We start from the raw sequence: 22408 nt of genomic DNA on the forward strand, positions 1-22408 counted from the left end.
GGATCTAGGGTTCAACCCAAAGATAGGGGAGCCTGATACGGACATAGGAAGCTGCCATATACTGAGTCAGACCATTGGTCTATCTAGCTCAGTATTGTCTTCACAGACTGGCAGCGGCTTCTCCAAGATTGCAGGCAGGAGTCTCTCTCAGCCCGATCTTGGAGATGCTGCCAGGGAGGGAACTTGGAACCTTCTGCTCTTCCCAGAGCGGCCCCATCATCCCCTGAGGGGAAGATCTGACGGTGCTCACACTTTTAGTCTCCCATTCAAATTCAACCAGGGCAGACCCTGCTTAGCTAAGGAGACAAGTCACGCTTGCTACCACAAGACCAGCTCTCCTCTCCTTTTGTCAAGACACCTGATAAAATCATCCGACTTAGTGATGGATACCGTGGATGGGGAGGGTAAAATTGGCTTCTTTTAAACTCCCTTACAAGTAACATACTTAGAACAGAAACAGGGTTGCCTGTGACAAAGAAATAGTTTATTGAACAACACTAACTCTGAATATCCTAGGCTGGGCATCACAGTTAAATTTCTAGGTGCCATGTCTCCCTGGCACCTGGGATCTGTCAAGCCCTGCTTTTTTATCCCATTCTTCCCCCAAGGATGGATCCTTTCCCTTCTCACAACAATCCTGTGAAGCAGGATAGGCTCAGAGACAGTGAATGGCCAAGATCACCCAGTGACCTTCTCAGATGAATGGGGATTGGGCCCTTCCCGGCTAAAGTCCATGCCACAATATCCTGGGGTGCAGCCCAGGGTGCTGACATGTTGCACGGAAACCTTCTCCCTGTGCTTGGCCGCCCTGCGTACCCCCTGAAGCTGCCTGCTGCTCCCAGTGCTGCTTCCTGCCTTGTCCTGCTGGGTCCTTCCTCTCTCCATCTGGAGGCCTGGCACCCCCCAGGCCCTTTTCCATCTCCCCCGGCACTCAGATCAACCCTCCCCTCACTCAGTCCCCCTCAAAACAGAGCTCAGAATCTCCTCTCCAGAAGCTTGCAGCCGGGAGCTGCTCTGCCCTGCACCAACGGCAGCAATTACCTGGTCGGGCTGGGCTGGGCGCGCCTGGGGCTTCTCCGTCTGCGCGCACAGGCCGACGACGCCCACGCACAGCGATCAATAATACATCCTGCACGGAGCCCTCAGCCCCCGAAAAGGGAAAAGCCTCACTTTCTTGGGAGGGAAGCAGTGAAGACGCAGCGAGATGCACCATCTCCCTGTCACCTCTCATTTCCATCCAAAGAGTGATTTCTGCATTCCAGAAAGCTTTTAACACAACTGCACGAGCATCTGGGGCAAGGCAGGAGTGTGTGCCTGGGGGTGGGGGCAGGATTCACGGGGGGGGGGGGGCTGGAGAAGCCTCTTCCAAGAGCTCCATCCCCACAAAGCAGGGAGCAGCGCCGGAAGCAGGCAGCAGGGGAGGGGGGCAGAAAGAGAGGCCTCCCAAAGAGCTCTCCTTTGCTTTGCTGATGGCGGATGCTCGTCCCCCGCCCCCGGTCCCCTCTGCAACTGGCCAAGAGTCCCAAACCGAACCCTCCAGGTTAGAGGCCACCTGCCCAATGCCTCCCCCAACTCCAAAATGTATCAGGGGTGCAACTAGGTGAGGCAGCTGGTCCAGGGTAGATCCAGCCACGGGGGACAGGCCCCAGGGCACACCACTGCTGGGGATTCCCCGTCCCCCTCCCTCCGGCACTGTTTCCTCCAATCCAGACCCGGACTGTGCCCAGGGAGGTGAAACAGGGCTGCAGGCAGCAGCTGCAGTGGCCAGCTGGGCTCGGAGAACCGGCCAGGGGGCAAGAGCCGACGCTCCAACTTCCCCAGCCCAGCTCCAGTCTCACCAGGGTTCCTCACCAGCTGCATTGAGAGCCAACCAGCAGCGGCTTGTCCCAACGCCAGAGAAGGTGCCGCTGCCTCTGCCTCCTGGCAACAGCTCCGGTTGCTCGTCTCTCCCCACCCTGCCCAAGAGCCGAGGAGGCGTCTGCAGGCTGGCCATTTGCCAGGCATGGAATGGTGTGGCCAGTCGCACCACTCGGCCGATGGATGGAGCCAGTCGAGAGAGGAGCCATCCAAGCCGCTGCCAGAAAGCAGAGGCAGCTGCGCCTCCTTCCGCACCCGCCGCCCGCACACACGGGCTGATGAGGAGGAGCCGCTACTGATTCCAGGCACTCCAGATCTCCTGCCACCTCATGTGCTTTGGATGTCCTGGTGCGACTTCACAGAAGAGGAAGGAAAAACCCTCCGTCTTTCTGACAGCACTTGCTTTCTCCTAAAGTTCTGTTGTGAAGCCGGTGTTTACAGACTCAGCACCATTACAGCAGATCATCCCACCTCTCAAATGCCTATTGGAATATATTGCAGATCCTGAATTGCACTGGAAAATGCCACGGCTGGCACACTGCTGAGTTTTACAACCTCAGACACACACAATCACTGCGGCAATTAACATTCACAAAGATTTATTTCCCGTCCAATAAAGAGGAGGAAAGGAAATGAAGGGGAAAGGAATGGGAGCCATTTGCTCCTCGCCCAACTTGCATTTCAAAGTTAAGCAACGTGAGAACCAGACAGACTTTTATTCCACAGCGAGAGACTGCAGAGCAAGAAGGGGAGGGGGAAAAAACTGCAGAAAGAGCGAGAACCTCCAACAAAGAGAACACTGGTGGCGGCTGACATGTGCTCACCTCAGAAGTCACCCCCCTTTCAATGGATCAGTGTTCTAAATTAGTGGTGCTCAGTGCACTCTGGTGTGCTGCTGCTGTCAGGACCCACATGGGGGCCCAGAGATCTCTTTGCAGCCTCAGTCCCTTCCAACCTGGACGGCACCACAGCACACTCCCACACAGGCCCAAGACACATCTGGCACGATTTACCCGAAGCAAGGAGAGGACCACAAGAGGGTCCAAATCCAGATATGGGTAAGATGCTCCCACACACCCATATTGAGGTTAGGGGTGTTCACGGACCCAAAAACACAGTTTGGTTTGAATTTGAACCAAACTGTGTTCCCTGAACCAGTTTGAACCGGTTTGGAGGTACAGGTAGCAGTACTTGTAAAGGGGAATCTGGTGAGAAGGGGCGGGGGAGTGGCTTTCCGCCACTCCCTCACTGGCGGCCTGCTAACTGTTCAATGTAGAACCAGTTCACATTTAACTGGGCTTGGTCTGGTTTGATAGCGGACCAAACTGGCCCCGGTTGGATGCGAACTGGTTCTACACCCAACGATGTGTGCACAACCCTAATTGAGATCTCCGGGCATTGTGAGAGATACAGAGGTATCTCTGGCCGGGCGGGTGCGGTGGAAGGCTTCTTTTACTCACCTCCCCGCCCCCGCCCCTCACCCAGACGAGTGATTTTATGATTCTGGGAGTGCGGACGGGCAGACCACACTCCCAGATGAGCAGCACTGCGTGGCACAGGATGCATCTCCAGAGACCAGGCCAACACGTCCTGGCCTCCGAATCCCACAAGGGACTTCGTGACATGCGCGATGCATTGAGGGATCCCCTCTTGGCACCCGTGAAAAAGGAGGCTGGACTAGATAGGCCTTGGGCCAGATCCAGCAGGGCTCTTCTTAATTCGGGCCTGGAGGGAGGGAGCTGTCCAAGGGATGTGACTGGAGCAGTGCCAGTGAACCAAAGAGTGGATAGGAAGTGGTGGTGATGTTTGTTTTTGTTTTTTAAATAGTACTCTCTCATTTGGAGAAAGGGTATTTCATCAAATGGAGCATTTCAGTGACATCATTGGGATGTTTTACAAAAGCGGGGGTGGGGGAGACCCTAATCAGGTATCCCCTTATCTTGAAAATGCAAGTGGAAGAATCAGGACTCATCAAATTCTGGGTAGATTCCACCCCCCACCATATTTATAAAACACTTTCAGAACTCTACAAAAACTGCGATACTAATCAAAATTCCAGATGGGGCCAGCAGAATTCGGGCTGAAATTGAATCAGCTTCAGATCCTTGAATGAAGAGGTGTTGTTTTCCAGTGCTAACCATCCAGCACCACAGCCCCTGAGTGAGGCTGTTTGGGATGAACACATCCTGACTTGAAAACGTGCCACAGCAATATCATGAGCTGCACTCCAAGAGGGCCCTCAACACCTGCGAAGCATCCCTGAGCATTCAGAAGCCTTTTCTGAGAAGGCTGTGAGCCTGGAGTTGCAAGCGTACAGCTGGAGCGTGGCAAGATCCAATCGTCTCGTTGGCTTCCCCTGCCAAGGACAGAACTCAGCAACCCCGCTTGCTCCAAGCGGTGCATCCCTTCCAAGGGTGTCTCTTGCGACTCTGTCAGTTCTGGAGACGGCCTTTCTCTCATCCCAAACCCTCAAGAGCTGGGGGTCCTTTCGCGAGAAAGGGAGGGGACGAAGGCAGCAGGCGAGGCTCCATTATAGAAGCGGGCAGTGTTGGTCGCTCAGAAACTGGAGCAGAGGCAGCTGCCAAAGGGGCTGAGTAAAAAGCCACAGGCCACGATCCAGTAAAGTCACACACATGCAAGCAAGGGTGCTCTGCACACTGCTGCCACTGCCTTTGGGCCAGATATGCCACAGAGCCCTCCGCTTGGTGTCTGGATGACATCATCGACTCAGCCCTGACTGCTAGTGACAAAGTGGAGGCCACTCCTTTGACATATGGGGGGGGGGCAGGCACAGTCCACCTTCAGGTGCTCGGTGCCCCCCTCACGGGGATGTGCCTTCCAGTGCAAATGGGGGGCATCTGGTCCCATCCAGGACCACCACCAGCCGCTGCCTTTGACTTGGGCCTCACAACCAGCGGTCCCAGACTCTGCTTACCATTGCTTGCCTCCAGTGAGCATGACGAGAGAAGGGCCCAGCCTCCCTTTCCAGCCTGGAAGTACCGCTCAAGTACAGGGAAGATTCAGAGGGGAAGGTCAGGGCTGCTGTTTGGGCGGGGGGCTTGCCAAAACAGTCCCCCTCCCGGCTCGCCCCACCTCCAAACTGAGAGCTGGAGATGGGGTGGGGCTGCATTTCTTCTGGGCCACCAAATGAGCCAGCGGAAACCATAACTGGACCTCCCCAGATGATCTTAATAGGCAACCGGGTGAATCCTAAGTACTCTGGACCCAAGCCATTGAGGGCTTGATGGGTAATAACGGGCACTTTGTATTTCGCTTGGAATATCAGCCAGAGACGTTCTTTCAGAATCAGTGTTATATGATCCCTTTGGGTTGTCCCAGAGACCAGTCTGGCTGCGGCATTCTATGCCAATTGTAGTTTGTGGACTACGCACAAAGCAGCCCCACATGGAGTGCATTAGAGTAGTTGAGCCTGGAGGTTACCAGCACATGCACTACAGTTTTAAGGTCATTTAGCTCCAGAAATGGCATAGCTGACTATCAGCCAAAGCTGATAAAAAGTGCTCTTGGTCACTTTCTCAACCTGAGAGAGTTTTGGATCCAGGAGCACTCCCAAGCTACATACCTGATTTTTCAGGGACAGTGTAACCCCATCCAGAACAGGCAGATCTAAACCATCTCTTGGGTCCCGCACAGTCTGATCCCGCACAGTCCGTACCTCTGTCTCATTCGAATTCAACTTCCTTCCTTTTGTTCTTTATCCAGCCCATTACCGCCTTCAGGTAGGCAATGAGGGAGGTTATGCCATTTCCAAATCCAAAAGGATGATTAGAGTCACACTCCTTCTATCCATCAGGCCAATCAAGGCAGTCTCAATCCCACAGCCCACTCGAAAAGCCGGTCTGAAATGGGTCTAGATACTCGGCATCATCCAAAACTGCCTGGAGCTGAGAGGCCCCTACCTGCTCAACATTAGAAACGGTTCTGTAATTAGCTAACTCTGAGGGATCCAATGCAGGTTTCTTCAAATAAGGCCTAATAATAGCCTCCGTAAGACAAGGAGGCATCCTGCCCTCCCTCAGAGAAGCATTTATAATATTTACCAAACCCTCTCTGATAACACAATTACCAGATGACATAAGCCAAGTTGGGCAGCGGTCAAGAGGGCAGGTTGAAGGAGGCACAGTCCGAAGCAGTTTGTCCACATGCACTCCTGAGCCGCTCCAAAGTGAACACTGGAGTCCCCCCACCCCCAGCAACTGCAATGCCAACTCCAGAACCAGATCCGTCAGCTGTTAGGGACTCCGTTGGGTAGCAGGGTGATCGGCACACCAAGAGAAGTCCCAGTCTGCCCTTGGTCCCTAGGCTTAGGAACACTCGTCCCAGACAGGCCAATTCCCTGACAGGGATCCTGGTAAGGGAGATGGTATCCCTGTAGACCACAGCTGCACCACCTCCCCACCCTCTTTCTATACACCCCATCCAGAATCCTGCTGGTGCCAAACATTAAAGATGCCAGAAGGGTGCCAGTGGGGAGTACACATTTCTTCTTTAAACAACAACAACAACAACAAGAAGAACCCTGGGGTGTTGCCAGCCTGTTAAACGGATTCCAGCCAATGACCTTGAATTAGTGAAGATGAAACTGTATGAATCCCAGGGATGCAGCCAGCAAGCAGTTCTGACAAGAGCAGGCAAGGGGGAAACCCTTTGCTAATTCACCATGAGGTCCCTGGATGGTCCTTTATTATCATGCAAAGTGATGGAGCAGAATAAAGAGGCTGAGCTGGAGAGGAAATGAAAACGCTGAAGCTCCATCCTAACAGGGCAGGAGCGGTTTTATTCTAAAAGTCATTATTTACAGCTTTTTAAGAGAGAGCGAGAGCGCGCGCCTGCATAATCATTCTGTTCCTTTATTAGCAGCAAGCTTTGAAATGCAGGATGAAACTATAATTTCTGTATTTCAAGCAGTCAGCAATGCATACGGAACTGACACCCCACCCTCAGAAGAGATATGGGATTTTTTAATATTGCAGAACTTGCTCTCCGCTTTCCAAACCATTTCCACTAAATAATTTAATTATACTTTGCCTATTCACAAGGAATTCAGAGCCAGAGTTAAGCGACGAGGGGCAAAGCAGATCTGAAAGGAGGAGGAGAAGGAGGAGGAGGCGGAGAAGGAGATGGCAGTGGCTAAAGGCAGGCCTGGAATTCTGGGAATGTCTGTGGCCTGCCCAAGATCCCCAGACCTAGAGAAGCTCATGTTCTCAGGGCATAACAAACACTGTTACGGAAGGATGAACAAAGACAGACCGAAGACAGGCTCCTTACTTGTGTAGCCCCCCCCCCCCCCCGGTCAGCAACAAGTCTTCCTTGGAGGCCACACAGAGTAGGGGTGGCCATCCTAAGGGTCTCAGCTGTATCTGGACTACAACTCCCACCACTCCCAGGGGCTGAGGATGATGGGAATTGTAGTCCAACAGCAGCTGGGGAGCCTTAGGTTGGCCACCCCTGGAAGTGAGAAAAAAAGAGTTGGGAGGGCCAAAGACCGACCCCTCTGCCCTGAAAGAACTGCTGGCCAGACCTGTTGTCCAGTGTTCCCTCTAATAGAAAATCCCAGATGTTCTTGACTACAACTCCCAGCATCCGCAGCCAAAGCCCACTGCAGCTAGGGATTCTGGGAGCTGTAGTCAACAACATCTGGGATTCCCTCTTACAGGGAACACTCCTGTCACAGATACTACCAACTCTCAGGACTCTTTGCTCTCCAGGATGGCAACTTGAGGATGGGCAGAGGGCATGAAAACTGCCAAGAGGGTCCATGAAAAACCAAGAAGGCAGCTGCTGTTCTCTCCACTCTGTTGCAGTTTGAGGGCAACTCTTTTTCATGGGACAGAACTGTAGGCATCTCAAACATCCTGCTGAAGGTGACGATGGAAAACAGCTTCAGCCTCTAACAGCCAGAGAGCGTTCTTTGCACCTTGGTTTCTGCCAAGGCAGGCGAAGAAGCTGTTCATCACTGAGTGAGGCTCCTCATCAGGGAGGCGGAAGATGAGCCACCCACTCCTGCAATGCAAGGCTCCTGTGGGTTGCATCCTGCTGCAGGGCCCTCTGCTCACTGGCCAGTAATACAAAGCACTTGGCTTTTGAGGTTACAGTGCTGGTAACCAAAAGCCCCTTTTTGCCACCCCAGCTACATTCCAGCTCAGCAAGCAGAGCTGATGCCTGACCTCACGCATGCTGCCAGGGTCACAGGCAAACCAGCCAGCTTTTCTATCTCCTGGCAAGTTCGCCCCTCGCAACTCATAAGCAGATGGTCCTCATCTGGGTGGGGACTGAGGCTTTGCTTATTCCCCCTCCTCACTTGATGCTGACACAGCTGTACCCCTAACAGAGATGTGGGGTGGAAACTTTATTTTTCCATATACAATTTTCTGTTTCTAAAACTTCTACTCGAATACTTGAAAAACTTTAGAGTATAAATAGTTTGAACAACATGTCAGATCAGAGAACAATCTATTTAGGGCATCAGGAAAATGTGTGTATGTGTGTTGCTGTTGTTGAGGGGAGGAAATTTATGCAAATGGGGGGAAATTGTATGGAAAATTTTCCAATTCAAACTCACATCTCTGACAACAGTGGTGAAAGTGACTAGCAAGGAGGGGGAAATATGGGGGCGGGGTTGAAGGAGGCTCATGAAGCAACTAAAATGGACTTTCAGGTACATGAGTGCAGAGGTGCACATTTTGTTTTACAAAAAGAAAAGAGTGGGTGAAATGGTCTTCATGATAAAGGAGGAAGAAGGAAGAGCAGCGAGGGAAAGGGCCAGCATGAGCCCTGGGTCCTCACCAAAAGAGAGCCGTCTCCTTGTTCCTTTTAGTCTAGACAAGGTGGACGCTTTTGCACAGAAAACAAAGAAACAGGAGCCCAGATGTGGAAAGTGGCGCCATTTCCTTGCTCAAAGAACTGCCAGTCTGGGAACCTGTGGGGCTATGTGGAAAAACTGGGACCTGGGCAAAGCCCCCTCCAGGTCAGGCTCCCTCTGCCCCCAGACATGGGCATCTGGGGAGGGCAAGAGGGGGTCAGTCCTCCTCCCCGCCCCGACTGAGCCAGTTCCCACTGAATTCAATGGGGCATACTCCCAGCACAGGGGGTATTGGATTATTGGCTTGGGGGCCCACCCTTACCCCAACCCAACCCAGCCCCCAGGCTCTTTTTATGTTCAAAATGTGGACTGAGCCACTCCCAAGAGCAGGAGGAGGGTCATATTTTTTTAAAAATGCATCCCCTGTGGGGGGTTGGGAACCACCACCTAACCTCTCCCTCTATGTGGAAAGCAGCACAGGAGTAGGAAAAGCTGAGCACAGCCCTTCCAATCTGCTAGTGCACAGTGTGCAGGGCATTCCATGTGGGGCAGCACAGAACATGCCCCCACCCCGCAGGGCAGGGTCAGAGGGAGGGCCCCAGCTTTCTAAACTACTACCCTGAGGCTCACCTAGGGCAGGACCGAAATGTGAAGAAATGCATGTTCTCCAATTACATATGGCGGATATGTATATACTGCTTTTCAACGAAAGTTCCCAAAGTGATTTACGTAGATATATATAAATTTTAAAAATGGCTCACTGTCACCAAAGGGCTCACAATCTAAATCAATGCAGTTGTGTGCAGGGTGGGCAAAAAACCCACAACTTCACATATAAACGGATGGGATCTGAGCTGTCAGTGACTGACCAGGAGAGGGATCTTAGAATTGTGGTGGACAGCTCACTGGAAGTGTCGTCTCAGTGCGTGGCAGCTGTGAGAAAGGCCAGTTCCATACTAGGGATCGCCAGGAAAGGGACTGAAAATAAAAATGCTAGTATTATGATGCCCTTATACAAATCTATGGTGCGGCCACATCTCGAGTACTGTTTAAAGCTTTGGTCACTGTATCTTAAGAAGGACATTGTAGAACTGGAGAAGGTGCAGAAGCGGGCAGCCAAGATGATCAGGGGCTTAAAGCACCTTCCTTATGAGGCAGGGCTACAGCATCTGGGGTGCTTAACTTTGGAAAATAAGAGACTACGGGGAGACATGATAGAGGTATATGAAATTATGCATGGAGTAGAGAGAGTGGACAGAGAAAAAATTTTCTCCCTCTCTCAAATTAGAACCAGGGATCATCCCATGATATTGAAGATCGGGAAATTTAAGACCAACAAAATAAAATACTTTTTTCACACAGTGCATAATCTATGGAATGTTCTGCCACAGGATTTGATGATGGCTACTAGCTTGGATGGCTTTAAATGGGGTTTAGACAAATTCATGGAAGACAGGTCTATCCATGGCTACTAGTCCAGTGGCTATAGACCACCCCCAGCCTCAGAGGCAAGAAGATGCCTCTAAATTCCAGTTACAGGGCAGCAATAGCAGGAGAGAAGGCAAGCCCTCACCTCTTGACTGTGGGCTTTCTAGAGGCATCTGGTGGGCCACTGTGTGAAACAGGATGCTGGACTAGATGGGCCTTGGGCCTGATCCAGCAGGGCTGTTCTTCTGTTATGTGCTTATTATTTAAGTTGGATATTTTTATTGATATCAATTTCTAAAAAATGTAGATAAGATTTAGAATTTCAAATTCTCATGTAAAAAATAACGGGGTTAAAAATGAAATCTCATCACAAACTGTTTTCACGACACTGCTCTGTTTTTAATCACTGTTCCTTTTTGGTGTGTTTATGTTCTTAATTTATTTTAGAGTATTAATGTGATTTTATGGAATTTTATTGTATTAACTTTTGTAAACTGCCTTCAGATACGTTTTATGAAAGGCAGTATATAACTCAAACAATAAAATGAATGAATGAATGAATAAGCATGCAACACCAACACTTGATTGATTGATTGATTAATGAAGTGCCATTAAGTTGGTGTCGACTCTTAGTGACCATATAGATAGATTCTCTCCAGGATGATCTGTCTTCAGCTTGGCCTTTCAGGTCTCTCAGCAGTGAGACCTGATTCATTGCTGTCGTAATCGAGTCCAACCACCTTGCTGCTGGTCGTCCTCTCTTTCCTTCCACTTTCACCAGCGTTATAGACTTCTCAAAGGAGCTGGGTCTTTGCATAACATGTCCGAAGTATGATAGTCTGAGCCTGGTCATTTGTGCCCCGAGTGAAAATTCTGGATTGATTTGTTCTAGTATCCATTTGTTTGTTTTCCTGGCTGTCTATGGTATCCTCAACACCAACACTTAACAGTCTCCTAAACATGAATGAATGGCTTTCTACCGCATACACTGAATTAATCATCTGCCCATCAAAGGTGAGCATTCATTTCAGTTTCATCTCATGAAAACAATTCTAGTCTGCCCAGCAGATGAAACCTGGAAATGTCTGGACTTTCAGTTTCTGTTTCCAAGCAGCCTAAAGCCACATGGACAAAGACACAGGCTGGGTGGTAGTTTTGTGGAGGGGCTGAACCAAAGCAGAGGAGCCTCTTTGGTATCTGTCTGTCTTGACACAGAATATAGGAAAGGAGGTGGAATAGAAAACCAGTGGAAAGAAAAAGGGAAGGCATTATTCTGTACCTAGCTTCCTACACTTTGTCACAGAAAAACGGTCATAGCTTCTGGTCATAAGAAAGACACATCTGGAAATATGTTGAAGAAATGCCTTCTCAGAGTTAAAAAGAAAATGTGTCAAGCGTAAGCAACAAGGAGAGGGGAGGGCAGGCTGACTGACACAGGTAATGAGTTGTACATAGCAGGTGGTATAAAAATATAAATCAATAAATGAGTCAAAATATCCATTACATTTTTTCAAAAAGTACTATATACTATTTCTTAAATTAGTAAAAAGAAAGTTATCTAAAAGTTACAGAAAGTGTACCATCTTAGATGTCGTAAATGTTCTACTGAGTTATAAATTAACATGGTTTAGTGACCAGATCTGCCCCACTGTTTAAGAAGTATGTGAAGACGTATCAGTGGTAAACTGATTTAAATTAATAATTTCAACTGAGGTTTCCCCTTGGTGATTTAAATTGCCTTGATTTAAATCAATCCACCCTGGTTGTCTGAGATCCCTGGATGCCCAGCCAGGGAAACAACGGAGTCGGAAAACATCACATCTGCATTCTCAGCCCCAACTGCAGGATAGGAAAAGCAACCACCTTAGTAACAACTTTAATCAGGCAGCAATCAAGCAGGATCAAATGAAGCATGAAGGCATTTCTAGCAAACTAACTGCCCTATTTAGTAAATCGGCAAGAATCAATTATTTATTTTAAATGAGTCCCCTGATGAATAACCTCCCCGCGCCCTTCCATGCCACTTTACAAAAAATGACTGCGCTAGAATTAGTCAAATAGGCAGCTTTACTAGGCTTTTGTTGTAGTGTTTCTACGGCCCTGCCCTGAATAACTAACCCTGGTTAATTCCAACACACCATGGGACTAACACTCCAAGTAAGCACCAAAATATCTGGGCAGGAGGCAAACCATACTCTATATACAACTTACACAAATTTACACAATACAGGCTCTCAAGCGGCTTTTGGCACTCCCCTTTCACTAATCCAGTTGGAACGCAATGTACTGAGAAGTTCTCCTGGGCAAGCCCTGCTGAAATGAATGAGGGTTGTGTGTTGCATATTCCCTTTCAGATCTGTCTGCCAGTCAACTGCTCTTAATGGCAACCAAATTCTGAAGTCTGAGGTGGCCATTTCATATTGCTCCAGGGAAGGACCAGCTCTGTACGCTCTCATTCCTGTGCAGAATTCATTCTGATTACCATCAATTTATATGCTAATTCAAGGTGGCTCCACCGAATACAGAATATGGACAAGCCACAATTCATCTGGACCGTTCTCTGTCATTGCAAGAGAAGCTTCTGTGGAAGCAAGCCAGCATCAGGTAAGGACTGTGTGCAAGAGCCCAGGAGACAGGAGCTGGGGAAATGCCGGAAGGCACTTTCGAGTGTTTGTTGCAGGCTGAGAAACAGATTGGTGAGACACCAGTCTGCTCCATCTATATCAGAGCAAGTACCAAACAAGCATGGAAGTTCATGCAGATACAGTGTTTTAGGAGCAGGGGAACAGTCTGAAAATGCCCTCACTGCATCCAACAGAAACAGACCTCTATTTCTCTTCTGGGGCTAGATGTGACCAAATGGTTTTGCAAGTTTTCAACATGGTTAAGTCTGAACCAAGGAAAAGCCAGAGTGCCCATGATGTCACCAAAACACCTTCCCTCTCATCCATGCCCACTGGAGTTTTGTGCACACACACACACACACACACACACACACACACACACACACACACACACACGTGTGAACAACTTCTTACACAATTCTTCTTACAAAAACACACACCCCACATTAAGAATATCATGTTTAGTCATCATCTAACTGAGAAACATTTAACACATTGACAAGATACCATTAGTACTGCTCTACCAAGACCCCAAAGCCATGCTGTGAACTTACTGAGCTGTAGAGATACCCCTCAGCGTTCATGGCCACGTAGAGGCCCGCCTTCACGCCCTGGATGGCCACCACACGAAGGCCCACTGGAATTAGGTTGAAGAGGGCTGGAGAGGGGAACAGAGGGGAGCATACCAATGAATCAATGGGCAAGAAGGAATGGGTAGGTCATTGAGTCCAGCAATCCCATAACACATCAGGAACCACCACACGGCTGGTCCCCCCACATGCACACACAAACCCACTCGACTTTTACCCTACATTTACTTCCAGAAAGGTTTTCCCCACTTTTCTATGCAAGGTATTCCAAATGGCTTCCATGTGCAATACTGCATAATCTATAACGTAATTACCACATTAAAACATATATAAAAGAAGAAACAACATACAATTTAGCAGGGAGTAAACATCGACAGACCCATAAGAACACAAGAAGAGCCCTGCTGGATCAAGCCCAGGGCCCATCTAGTCCAGCATCCTGTTTCCCATGGTGGCCCACCAGATGCCTCTGGGAAGCACATCAGGCGGACATAAAAGCAGGTCCCCTTTCCTGCCACTGCTCCCTGGCAACTGGAGGAACAGTTCGTCAAGAGCCAGATGCCTCTTGAAGCGTGTTGGGCTGAACCGTCCTGCAAAAGACAAGCAAGCCTGGAGCCAGGTGGGCCTCCCCAGGCAGGGGGCTCCAAAGTCTAGGTGCCACCACAGAAAAGGCCTCGCCTCTCATGCCCACCCAACGAACACCTGACAGTGACGGGATGCTGGGCAGGGCCCCTGGCGCCATACACATGTGGCAGCCTCTGACATCCTTGTTAGTGAGCTTGCTGTATTGATTTATATGCTGCTAAATCCAAACATTGGTGCAAACTCCTCTTCAAGGCAACTGGCAGCTCACAGTAGCAGAACACCCCACAGTGAGTCCCAAGCACAGCACCATGCCAATGCTCAACATGTACAATAAACATAAACAGATCTCTGCCACCCAGGTCAGCTCTTCCTCCACTCAAACTGGCAACCTCATTAACGGGGGGAGGGGGGACGTCAGAAGTTGGCTACAGGTGCCTCTCAGGTAAAACAGGGTGGCCAGAACCTAAGGGGTATACTCGTGAGTCAAATGGGCCACAACCCAAAATTTGGCTTTAAAAAAGCCAAATCTGGCAACAGAGACACACACCTCGTTTGGCTCCAAGCCTCACAATGCACAGATGGGGAAGCAGCTTGTAAAGCGCTTAAGGCAAGTTTCTCAGAAAGTCTCAGTGTGCAGGTGAGGCTGTATAAGGGTGTCAGCCAAGAGGCCCATGGAATTAGCTTTGGATTCTCACCACGCTCCTAGTGAAGCGCTGATATCCAGATATCTCACCAGGGCCCTTTCCAGACTAGACCCTGCGACAGGGTCAGGAGGACGTATCTCAGAAGTGTGCTTCCACACTTCCTGTGCTGTGACACTGCAGTCCCTACGCAGACAGCAGGGTGTCGTTCGCATTTCCAGTGCCTTGTTTCAAACTTAATCGCTGCAAAATGGAGCTAGGACGTCGTATTTCCGGCGTGAAAAAGGTGCTGTTTTTTCAGGTTGTTAGTTTTGGCGAGACTGCTCCCTCTGCTGTTTACATTTCAAATGCAACATGCCTGAAAGGAGGCATTTTGCTGCTGTTGAGCAGCTAGTCTGGGAAGCGCCCTGGTTATCAGCCCAGCATAGGCATCCCAGAACACTCCAGGATCTTCCACAGCCAGTGTGGTGTAGTGGTTAGAGTACTGGAACAGGACCAGGGAGACCCAAGTTCAAATCCCCACTCAGTCATGAAATTCACTGGGTGAATCTGGGCCAGTCACATATCCCTCAGCCTAGCCTACCTCACAGGGTTGTTGTGAGGATAAATGGAACTATGTACACCACTCTGAGCTCCTCGGATGAAGAGCGGAAGGACAGAAATGTAAAAAACAAACACACAGAAACACAACAGGAGAAGAGCCAGAAGCACACAAGGGGTCATGCAGAGGTACTGCTCTGCCTTTACAGGGTTCCCTGTCACTCCAAGAAACACCTGTCCGTGGAAGCCCTTTGCAGAGATGCCATAAACCTATGCAGCGCAGTGCTTGGAGGAGGTTGTCCTGATAGTGCCTGGACACACAGCGCCCTGAGCCATCTTTCCGGAAGGGGAGAGGCGGTTTGGATAGCTGAACTATTCCAAATGTGGAGATGCTTTTTTCTCTTGCATGCAGTTTTACTTATGCATCTTTAGCATGAAAATAAATATAAATTGGAGTCTGGCCCAAAGAACGAGCCTAATTTTGAACTCTGTGAAAGCAAAGTGGCCAACTTCACAAGAAGCTCTGCCAATCCAGGCTCAAAACTATTTCTGAACCTTTGGTGCTACATCAGTGTGTGCCAAAACCTTGCAATTAACAAGTCTATTTATAAGCACTTTTGACTGGAAAAAAATGGAGCACATCACTACAGATAATGAAGGTAAATGGCCTCCATCACTCACTCCCTGCTGCTCATTTGTCTTGTGATGAAGGGCTGTCTCCGAGGCTGCCTGAAGAAAGAGGGGCAGGGCTCCTCAAGAGCAACCAGGGAAAGTTCACTATGGAGCAATATAAGAGCAGTGCTGGGGGATCAGGCCCAAGGCCTAACTAGTCCAGCACCCTGTTTCAGACAGTGGCCCACCAGATGCCCCTGGGGAGCCCACAGGCAAGAGGGGGGGGCATGCCCTGTCTCTCCTGCTGCTGTGGCTCCCCTGAAACTGGCATTGAGAGGCATCTTGCTTCTGAGGCTGGAGGTGGCCTATAGCCACCAGACAGTAGTCATTGACAGACCTGTCCTCCGTGAATTTGTCTAAGCCCTTTTAAAGCTATCCAAAACATTTCCCATTTCTGAACTCCTACCTTGCATTCAGCCACAGTATCAACACCCCCATTTTTCAAAGCAGGGCTGAACGTTTGGATTGTGGGCAAGCATCAAATGTGGGAAGCCAGGATGCGTCCTCTTTAAGCCCTGAGCCATTTTTGGAAGGGCGGTATAGAAATCGAATAAATAAATAATAATAAAGACAAGGTTCAAATAAAATCCCTGGACTATCGAAACAGACTTAGCTTGCCTCAAGCCAGGAACATGGTACAAAGGCGGTACTGCTGTTCAGTAGTTTGACAGTTCAGTGGTTTTAACAACTTTTATTTTATTCAATATTTTTATACATCAAACATCATGAAGGAAATTGTACACAGTAAATAATATATAAAATGGTGAGGCAACAATGGTTTCTTTGCCTCCCAAAAAGAAGGCTACCAATTTGCACCGGAGTCTCTGTCACATTAGCTTCAATCACAGAAAGGAAGGAAGGAAGGAGCCTGGCTGTGCTTAGAACCAGCTCTGCTCCCTGATGGTACTAAACAGAAGAAAACTGACCATGCTTCTATATTGCTGAGATCTGGATCCTCCCAGCAACTGTTCTTCGTACCTAACCAGCTCTAAATATGGGTCCAGTTTCTGTGTACTTTCTACTACAGGTATATGGAAAATTCAACTCTAAAAATGGGTCATTTCTGTCTACATCATCCTTTTGGATGGGTCAGCTTCTCCATTTTGGTGATCTCTTATACTTTGTTCTACCACTGTAAGGTTGTTGGGGGCATTTTGTTTCCAGTTACAGGTGACTCTCATGTTGGCTGCTGCAAAGAGTCAACTGCTTATGGGTGCAGGGATTGTCTTCACAGTCTATCAGGCTGTGAACTGAAGTTGGCCACACTTCTTCACTTGTGTTTCTGCAATAATGGCTTGCAATGCATGCTTCAAGTTATCCCAGCAGAACACCAGTTCCATGCAGGTTGCCTCAAGCACACACCTATTTCAGTGAGAACTTACTGGGGGTGTGCAAGGTCGGTTTCGGGGGTCGAAAATGACTTGGCATAGGCTAAATCTGAGGGGGGTCAGAGATGTTCCAAATCCCATGTAGGGAAGCTCAGTTCAGGTCCAACTTCTCTGACTCTGTTTGTCCCCCTCCAACCTTGCTTTGAAGCTCCCAATGGCAGCAGGGTCCCTCCCCCAACGATCATGGTGGAGTAAAAAACCAAAACCCATCTTCTGCCCCCTATCTGCCTGTCCATGCATTTATTTTGGGTTTAAAGAAATAAAGTGACCAATTCTAGGTTTTACATCATGTCCCCAAGATTCTTTGGTGTTACATAGCTTTTCTTCTATGATGACGGATTCTTGGATTTCCAGGTAAGTTTAAAAAAATTAATTAAAAATGAAAATGATGGCTGGATTTACTTGCAATCACATATACAGAGTACAGCCATCCTTACCGACTTGTGGGGGTGACGTTCAGAGCTCTTCTTTGAGCTAGCTTTTTTTCTGGGGGGGGGTTGATATTTTTTCACTGTCCCCATAGACCTCTATGGAGAGATTTTCACAGGAAAATCCCCGTTTCTGACCATGGGAAGGGTCCAAAGTACCCGATCCCAACCTCTCTTATTTCAGATAGGATTGGGCCTGATGAACTGATTTTTCCTTTTGTGCACACCCCTTGAACTTACCTTGCCCACATCATTCTAGCAGCAAATGTTATCAGGTCCCGTTTCATGGGACTACCAGCTCTTGGCCACTGGGCATCTTGTTTGGCATAAGGCCTCATCAGCCATCCAACAATGAAGGTATTAAAATATGTACTCCATCAACAATTAATTTAAAAAACCTTTCAAATATTAGCCATGTCCCTTATGCAAATAATGGTGTTTTCATTGGGGCTGTGCTGCTTCCTAACATCAATGTTTGCCTTGCCTGAGTCAATCAGCATTAATGTATTCTGCTAAGACAGAAATCTCAGGAATGCTTACTTTAAGATTCTGCACGCTACTGGCAGATGTGGCTATGCATTTCTTCATTTTACTTATTTATTTATTTAAACCTATTTATATACTGCCCAAAAATTATGTCTCTTGTGGTTTACAATACAATAGTGCAAATTAAAACATTAAAATAATTTTAATTTAACACAATGTTAAAAACTGTAAGCCTGGGTGAGCAAATGTGTCTTAACTGCCTTTTAAAAAGTTGTCAGGGATGGGGATGCTCTTATTTTAGCAGGAAGGACATTCCAAAGACTTGGGGCAGCAATGGAGAAAGCCTGTCCCTGAGTAGCCACCAGATGAGCCTGTGGCAAATGCAGACGGACCTCTCTCCAGATGAACTCAATGGGCGGTGGGGTTCATAGTGAAGAAGACGTTCTCTTAAATACCCAGCAGGGCCCAAGCTGTTTAGGGCTTTATAGGTTATAACCACGACCTTGTACTTTGCCTGGAAACTTATCGGCAGCCAGTGGGGATCTTTTAAGAAAGGAGTGATGTGGTCTCTACAAGGTGCCCTGGAGATCGACCTGGCTGTCACATTCTGTACCAACTGAAGTTGTGGGACTACATACAAAGGCAGCCCCACATAGAATGCACTATGTCAAGTCTGGAAGTTACTAACATATGCACCACTGTTCTGAGGTTATTTATTTATTTATTTATTTATTTATTTATTTATTTATTTATTATCTCAAGAAATGGACACAGCTGGCATGTCAGCAGAAGCTGATAAAAAGCACCTCTGGCCATCCCCTCAGTCTGGGACACCAGGGAGTTTTGTGTCCAGAAGCACCCCCAAACTGCATACCTATTCCTTCTGGGAAACTGTGATCCCATCCAGAACCAGCAGATCAAAACTGTCTCCCGAGTTCTGACTCCGCACAATAAGTACCTCTGTCTTATCTGGATTCAGTCTCAGTTTGTTCTCCCTCATCCAGCCCATCACTGCCTCCTGGTTATGCCTTCTGATGATCTTGACATGGAGAAATAGATTTGGGTGTCATCAGTATACTGATAACACCTTGCACCAAATCTCCTGATGATCTCTCCCAGCGGTTTCATGTATGGAGCACTGGAGGACACCATATAAAAGTTCAGATTTTGAAGAGCAACAGTGTCCAAGGGACACCATCTGGAATCCGCCTGAGAGGTAGGAGTGGAACCACCGCAAAGCCCGTCCCGGATTTGTCAGCCTGTCAAGCGGCACAGTCACATGGGGGCATCCGCAATCCCCACGGTGTCCCTTGCTCCCCCCACCTGGCAAGCGAGCCCTCAGCGCTAGCCTGTGGGCTCCCAAGTGGCATCTGGTGGGCCACTGTGGGAAACAGGATGCTGGACTACCCAAGGGCCTCCCTGGGCCTGATCCAGCAGTGCTGTTCTTATGTAAGCCGTAGGGAGAGGGGGCACAGGATGACAGGACGGGCACTAAGTGCTTGGATCCCCGAGAAGAGAGCAACCGGCATCTATGTTCACAAGGATGAACACGGACGATGACGGGCACCAAATCCCACACGGACTCTGCCCGCTCACGAGAGTGTCAGGCCATGGGTGCTCTTCGCAGAGCTGTGCGGGCAGCGGTATCCCGGAGACTGCCTTCCTGATCCCAGGGACAGAAGATGCTTACTTAAAGAAGCATTTCTGGCTTCTAGGAGCTGGTGGCTACTAGCAGCTTCACCATCTCACTGCTCGTGTGGGGCTGGCGAGAAGCAGTTTGGCCGTTTAAACGAAGCCAGGAGAAGAGACTTTTGCAGCTGGCTGGCAAGAAGGTGCCTGGGGGTGGGTGAGAAGGGGGTGCAGCCGCTGTGGGGGAAATGGATGCTTCTTTACAGCTGGAGGCACAGTCAGTCAGTCTGTGTGTCTGTCTGTGTCTGGGCTAGCCTGCTTCCCTTTCTTGCCTTTCCGGGAAATGGGGAAAGCGTGAACAGCGGCCACCAAGTCACGGAGCCTCCAGTGACAGCCGGAGCGTCAAGGGCCGTGGCCTCAAGAGAGCCAAAGATGCCCTCTGGGGATCCCTGTGGCTGCAGTGGAGTCCGGCTGCTGGGGCCGAGCAGAAGCAGAAGAGCACCGGCTGCAGGGGCGGGTTAAGCTTTTTGCTGCCCATAGGCAAAGAGGCTTTTGCCGCCCTTCTACCTTAAACAAAAAAGGTTTGCCTTTTAAAATATAAGATAAATGAGGGGCCTTTCTCCTCGCCCACTCTACCCTTGCTGTAGCCACCGCTGCCCACAGAGAGGGGCGGCAAAATTTGAGGAGGGGCAAAATGTGCTGCTCCTCAAATTTTGCCGCCGTAGGCAAATGCCTACATTGCCTCTCCATAAATCCACCACTGACCGGCTGCAGGGCCTGTTCGTGACCTTCCTGAGGCAAGCGGCTGGGGTCTCCTGCAGGAGGCAGCCCACTCTAACTGGTTCCTACCTGCTGCACACCACCCAGAGGAGGAGGGTTACACCCCCCAACGCGCCTAGTGGGGGAGACGGCGGCCCCCCCTTTCCCCAACTCCCACTCCCTGCCCAGCTCTCTTCTCTCACCAGCCAGGCAGTCAATCTGCCACCGGGATAAATCTCACCTCCCTGCTCCTCTCTTGGCGAGAGCTCAAACTCCCTTCTTGGGAAGTGAGAGTTTTATTCTCTCCACCACCCGCAGCAGCTGCAGCGTCAGGGGCAGAGAATGTGCGAAAACCGGAGAGGAGAGATTTATTTAAAGGGGAAGCGCTGACAGGAGAGCCCATCGCCGGGAACAGCTGCCTTGGCGGTAATTTAACGCCGTCTCCACAAAGCCCGCCGATGCCCATGACTGATCAGCAGGCAGCCAAAGGAAGAGACTCACTGTAGTCGCTGTTTTCGTCCTTGGTCCCATCAATCGTCCCATCTGGGTGCATCTGCAGGAAAAACTCCTGCTGGCTGAATAACCTTGTCACAATCCCTTTCAGCTGGGGCTCTGCTGGGAGAGAAAAAGAAAGAGAGATATACCTCCCTGTACATGGATAGCCCGCTCTCCCCCATCCTCTTGCGCTCCAGCGTGACTGACGGGGCTTCAAGAGGCTGCCCTGGGCAAGCATGAGGAGCTCCAGCCTCGCTCCCAACCCGGGAGGTCCCCGGCTCCAGGGCTAGCGGCTCAGGCCAACAGGCCCCGCTTCTCTTCCCAGCTCCAAAATTGATCGAGGGGAGGGGAGGGGAGATTGTCCTGGACTCCGTGCTGTGCCTCCATGCAAAGCCAAGGACCAGGGAGGAGGAAGTGAGTGCAGGTGGCCAACGTCTTGGGTTGGGCTGCCAAGGTGACCAAGCAGGGAACCCAAAATAAGGGCTATGCAGACAGAAGCAGGACCAACTCTTAGTGGCCGATGTTACCAGGGCGGGGAGGAGATTCAGCACCCCCTGACTTTTCCCCACAGAAGTGAAGGGTTGCCACACATTTCTATGGCAAAAGAGACTGTGCTGTCGGGTCGGTGTCAACTCCTGACGACCACAGAGCCCTGTGGTTTCCTTGGGAGAATACAGGAGGGGTTGACCACTGCCTCCTCTTGCGCAGTATGGGACGATGCCTTTCAGCACCTTCCTATATTGCTGCTGCTCGATAGAGGCGACTACAAATGTATTTACTAGGCACAGTCTGGGAATGAACACACTGGAAAAACACCACAGTCGGGGCGGGGGGGATATGCCATCTGCCTCACACTGGGTGGCCTTAGGGATGGGGTAGGAGGGAGACAGGATTCTGCCCCCAACCGAATCCAGGCCACAACCCGGGTTTCTGGTGAGAGCAGAAGCATTCCCAGAGTGGCCAGCTGCTTCCCAGCAGGCTCTGGGCTTGCTCTGGAGACTCAGGGATGCCGCTGGAGAAGGGAGGGAGAGGGGCCGTTGCCTCCTGTCAGCTGCCTTGGGGTCTTCAAGCAGCAACCTCTGGATGCAGGAATCTAGTGTAGCCCCCAGGCCTCCCTCCTGGGGGGCGGTGCAGGCAGGTGTCTAGCAAGGAGGGTGCTCAGCTTCCTCTTATCCAGCGGCGGAGGAGAGGGCCTGTTCTACCCACACTTTGCTGCATCAGCCCGCTTCCTTCCTGAGATGTGGGGCACAGCCCACATCCTGGGATTAAATGTCTTCAAGCAGCAACCTCTGGCAGCAGGGTTCAGTGAGCGGGATGATTCTATTCCACTCTCTCCCAAACCAGCAGAACAGGGCAGTTCTGGTTACCCCGGGTGCCCCAAGCCTCGCAGACAGGGAGGGTGTAGTGGCTGTCGTGCAGGAGGAGGAGCGGACTTGTTCTCCAGAGAGCAGAACTGGAGCCAA

General features: G+C 49.9%; 1 protein-coding gene across 4 annotated transcripts in view; it reads right to left on the reverse strand.

Moving 5' to 3' along the window:
- FGF12 (fibroblast growth factor 12) overlaps positions 1 to 22408 on the reverse strand; it is a 286268-nt gene that overhangs the window by 61201 nt on the left and 202659 nt on the right. For 2 of the 4 annotated variants that reach the window (XM_053312084.1, XM_053312082.1), the window contains 2 exons: positions 20952 to 21062; positions 13287 to 13390 (listed from right to left, as the gene is read on the reverse strand). In XM_053312084.1, coding sequence (XP_053168059.1) covers positions 13287 to 13390; positions 20952 to 21062 — 215 coding nt within the window. Of the gene's footprint in view, positions 1 to 13286; positions 13391 to 20951; positions 21066 to 22408 lie in introns of all 4 variants that reach the window. The other 2 variants (XM_053312083.1, XM_053312081.1) reach the window with 1 other exon arrangement.

The sequence above is a fragment of the Hemicordylus capensis genome, chromosome 3 (assembly GCF_027244095.1).
Source record: "Hemicordylus capensis ecotype Gifberg chromosome 3, rHemCap1.1.pri, whole genome shotgun sequence".
Lineage (NCBI taxonomy): Eukaryota > Metazoa > Chordata > Lepidosauria > Squamata > Cordylidae > Hemicordylus > Hemicordylus capensis.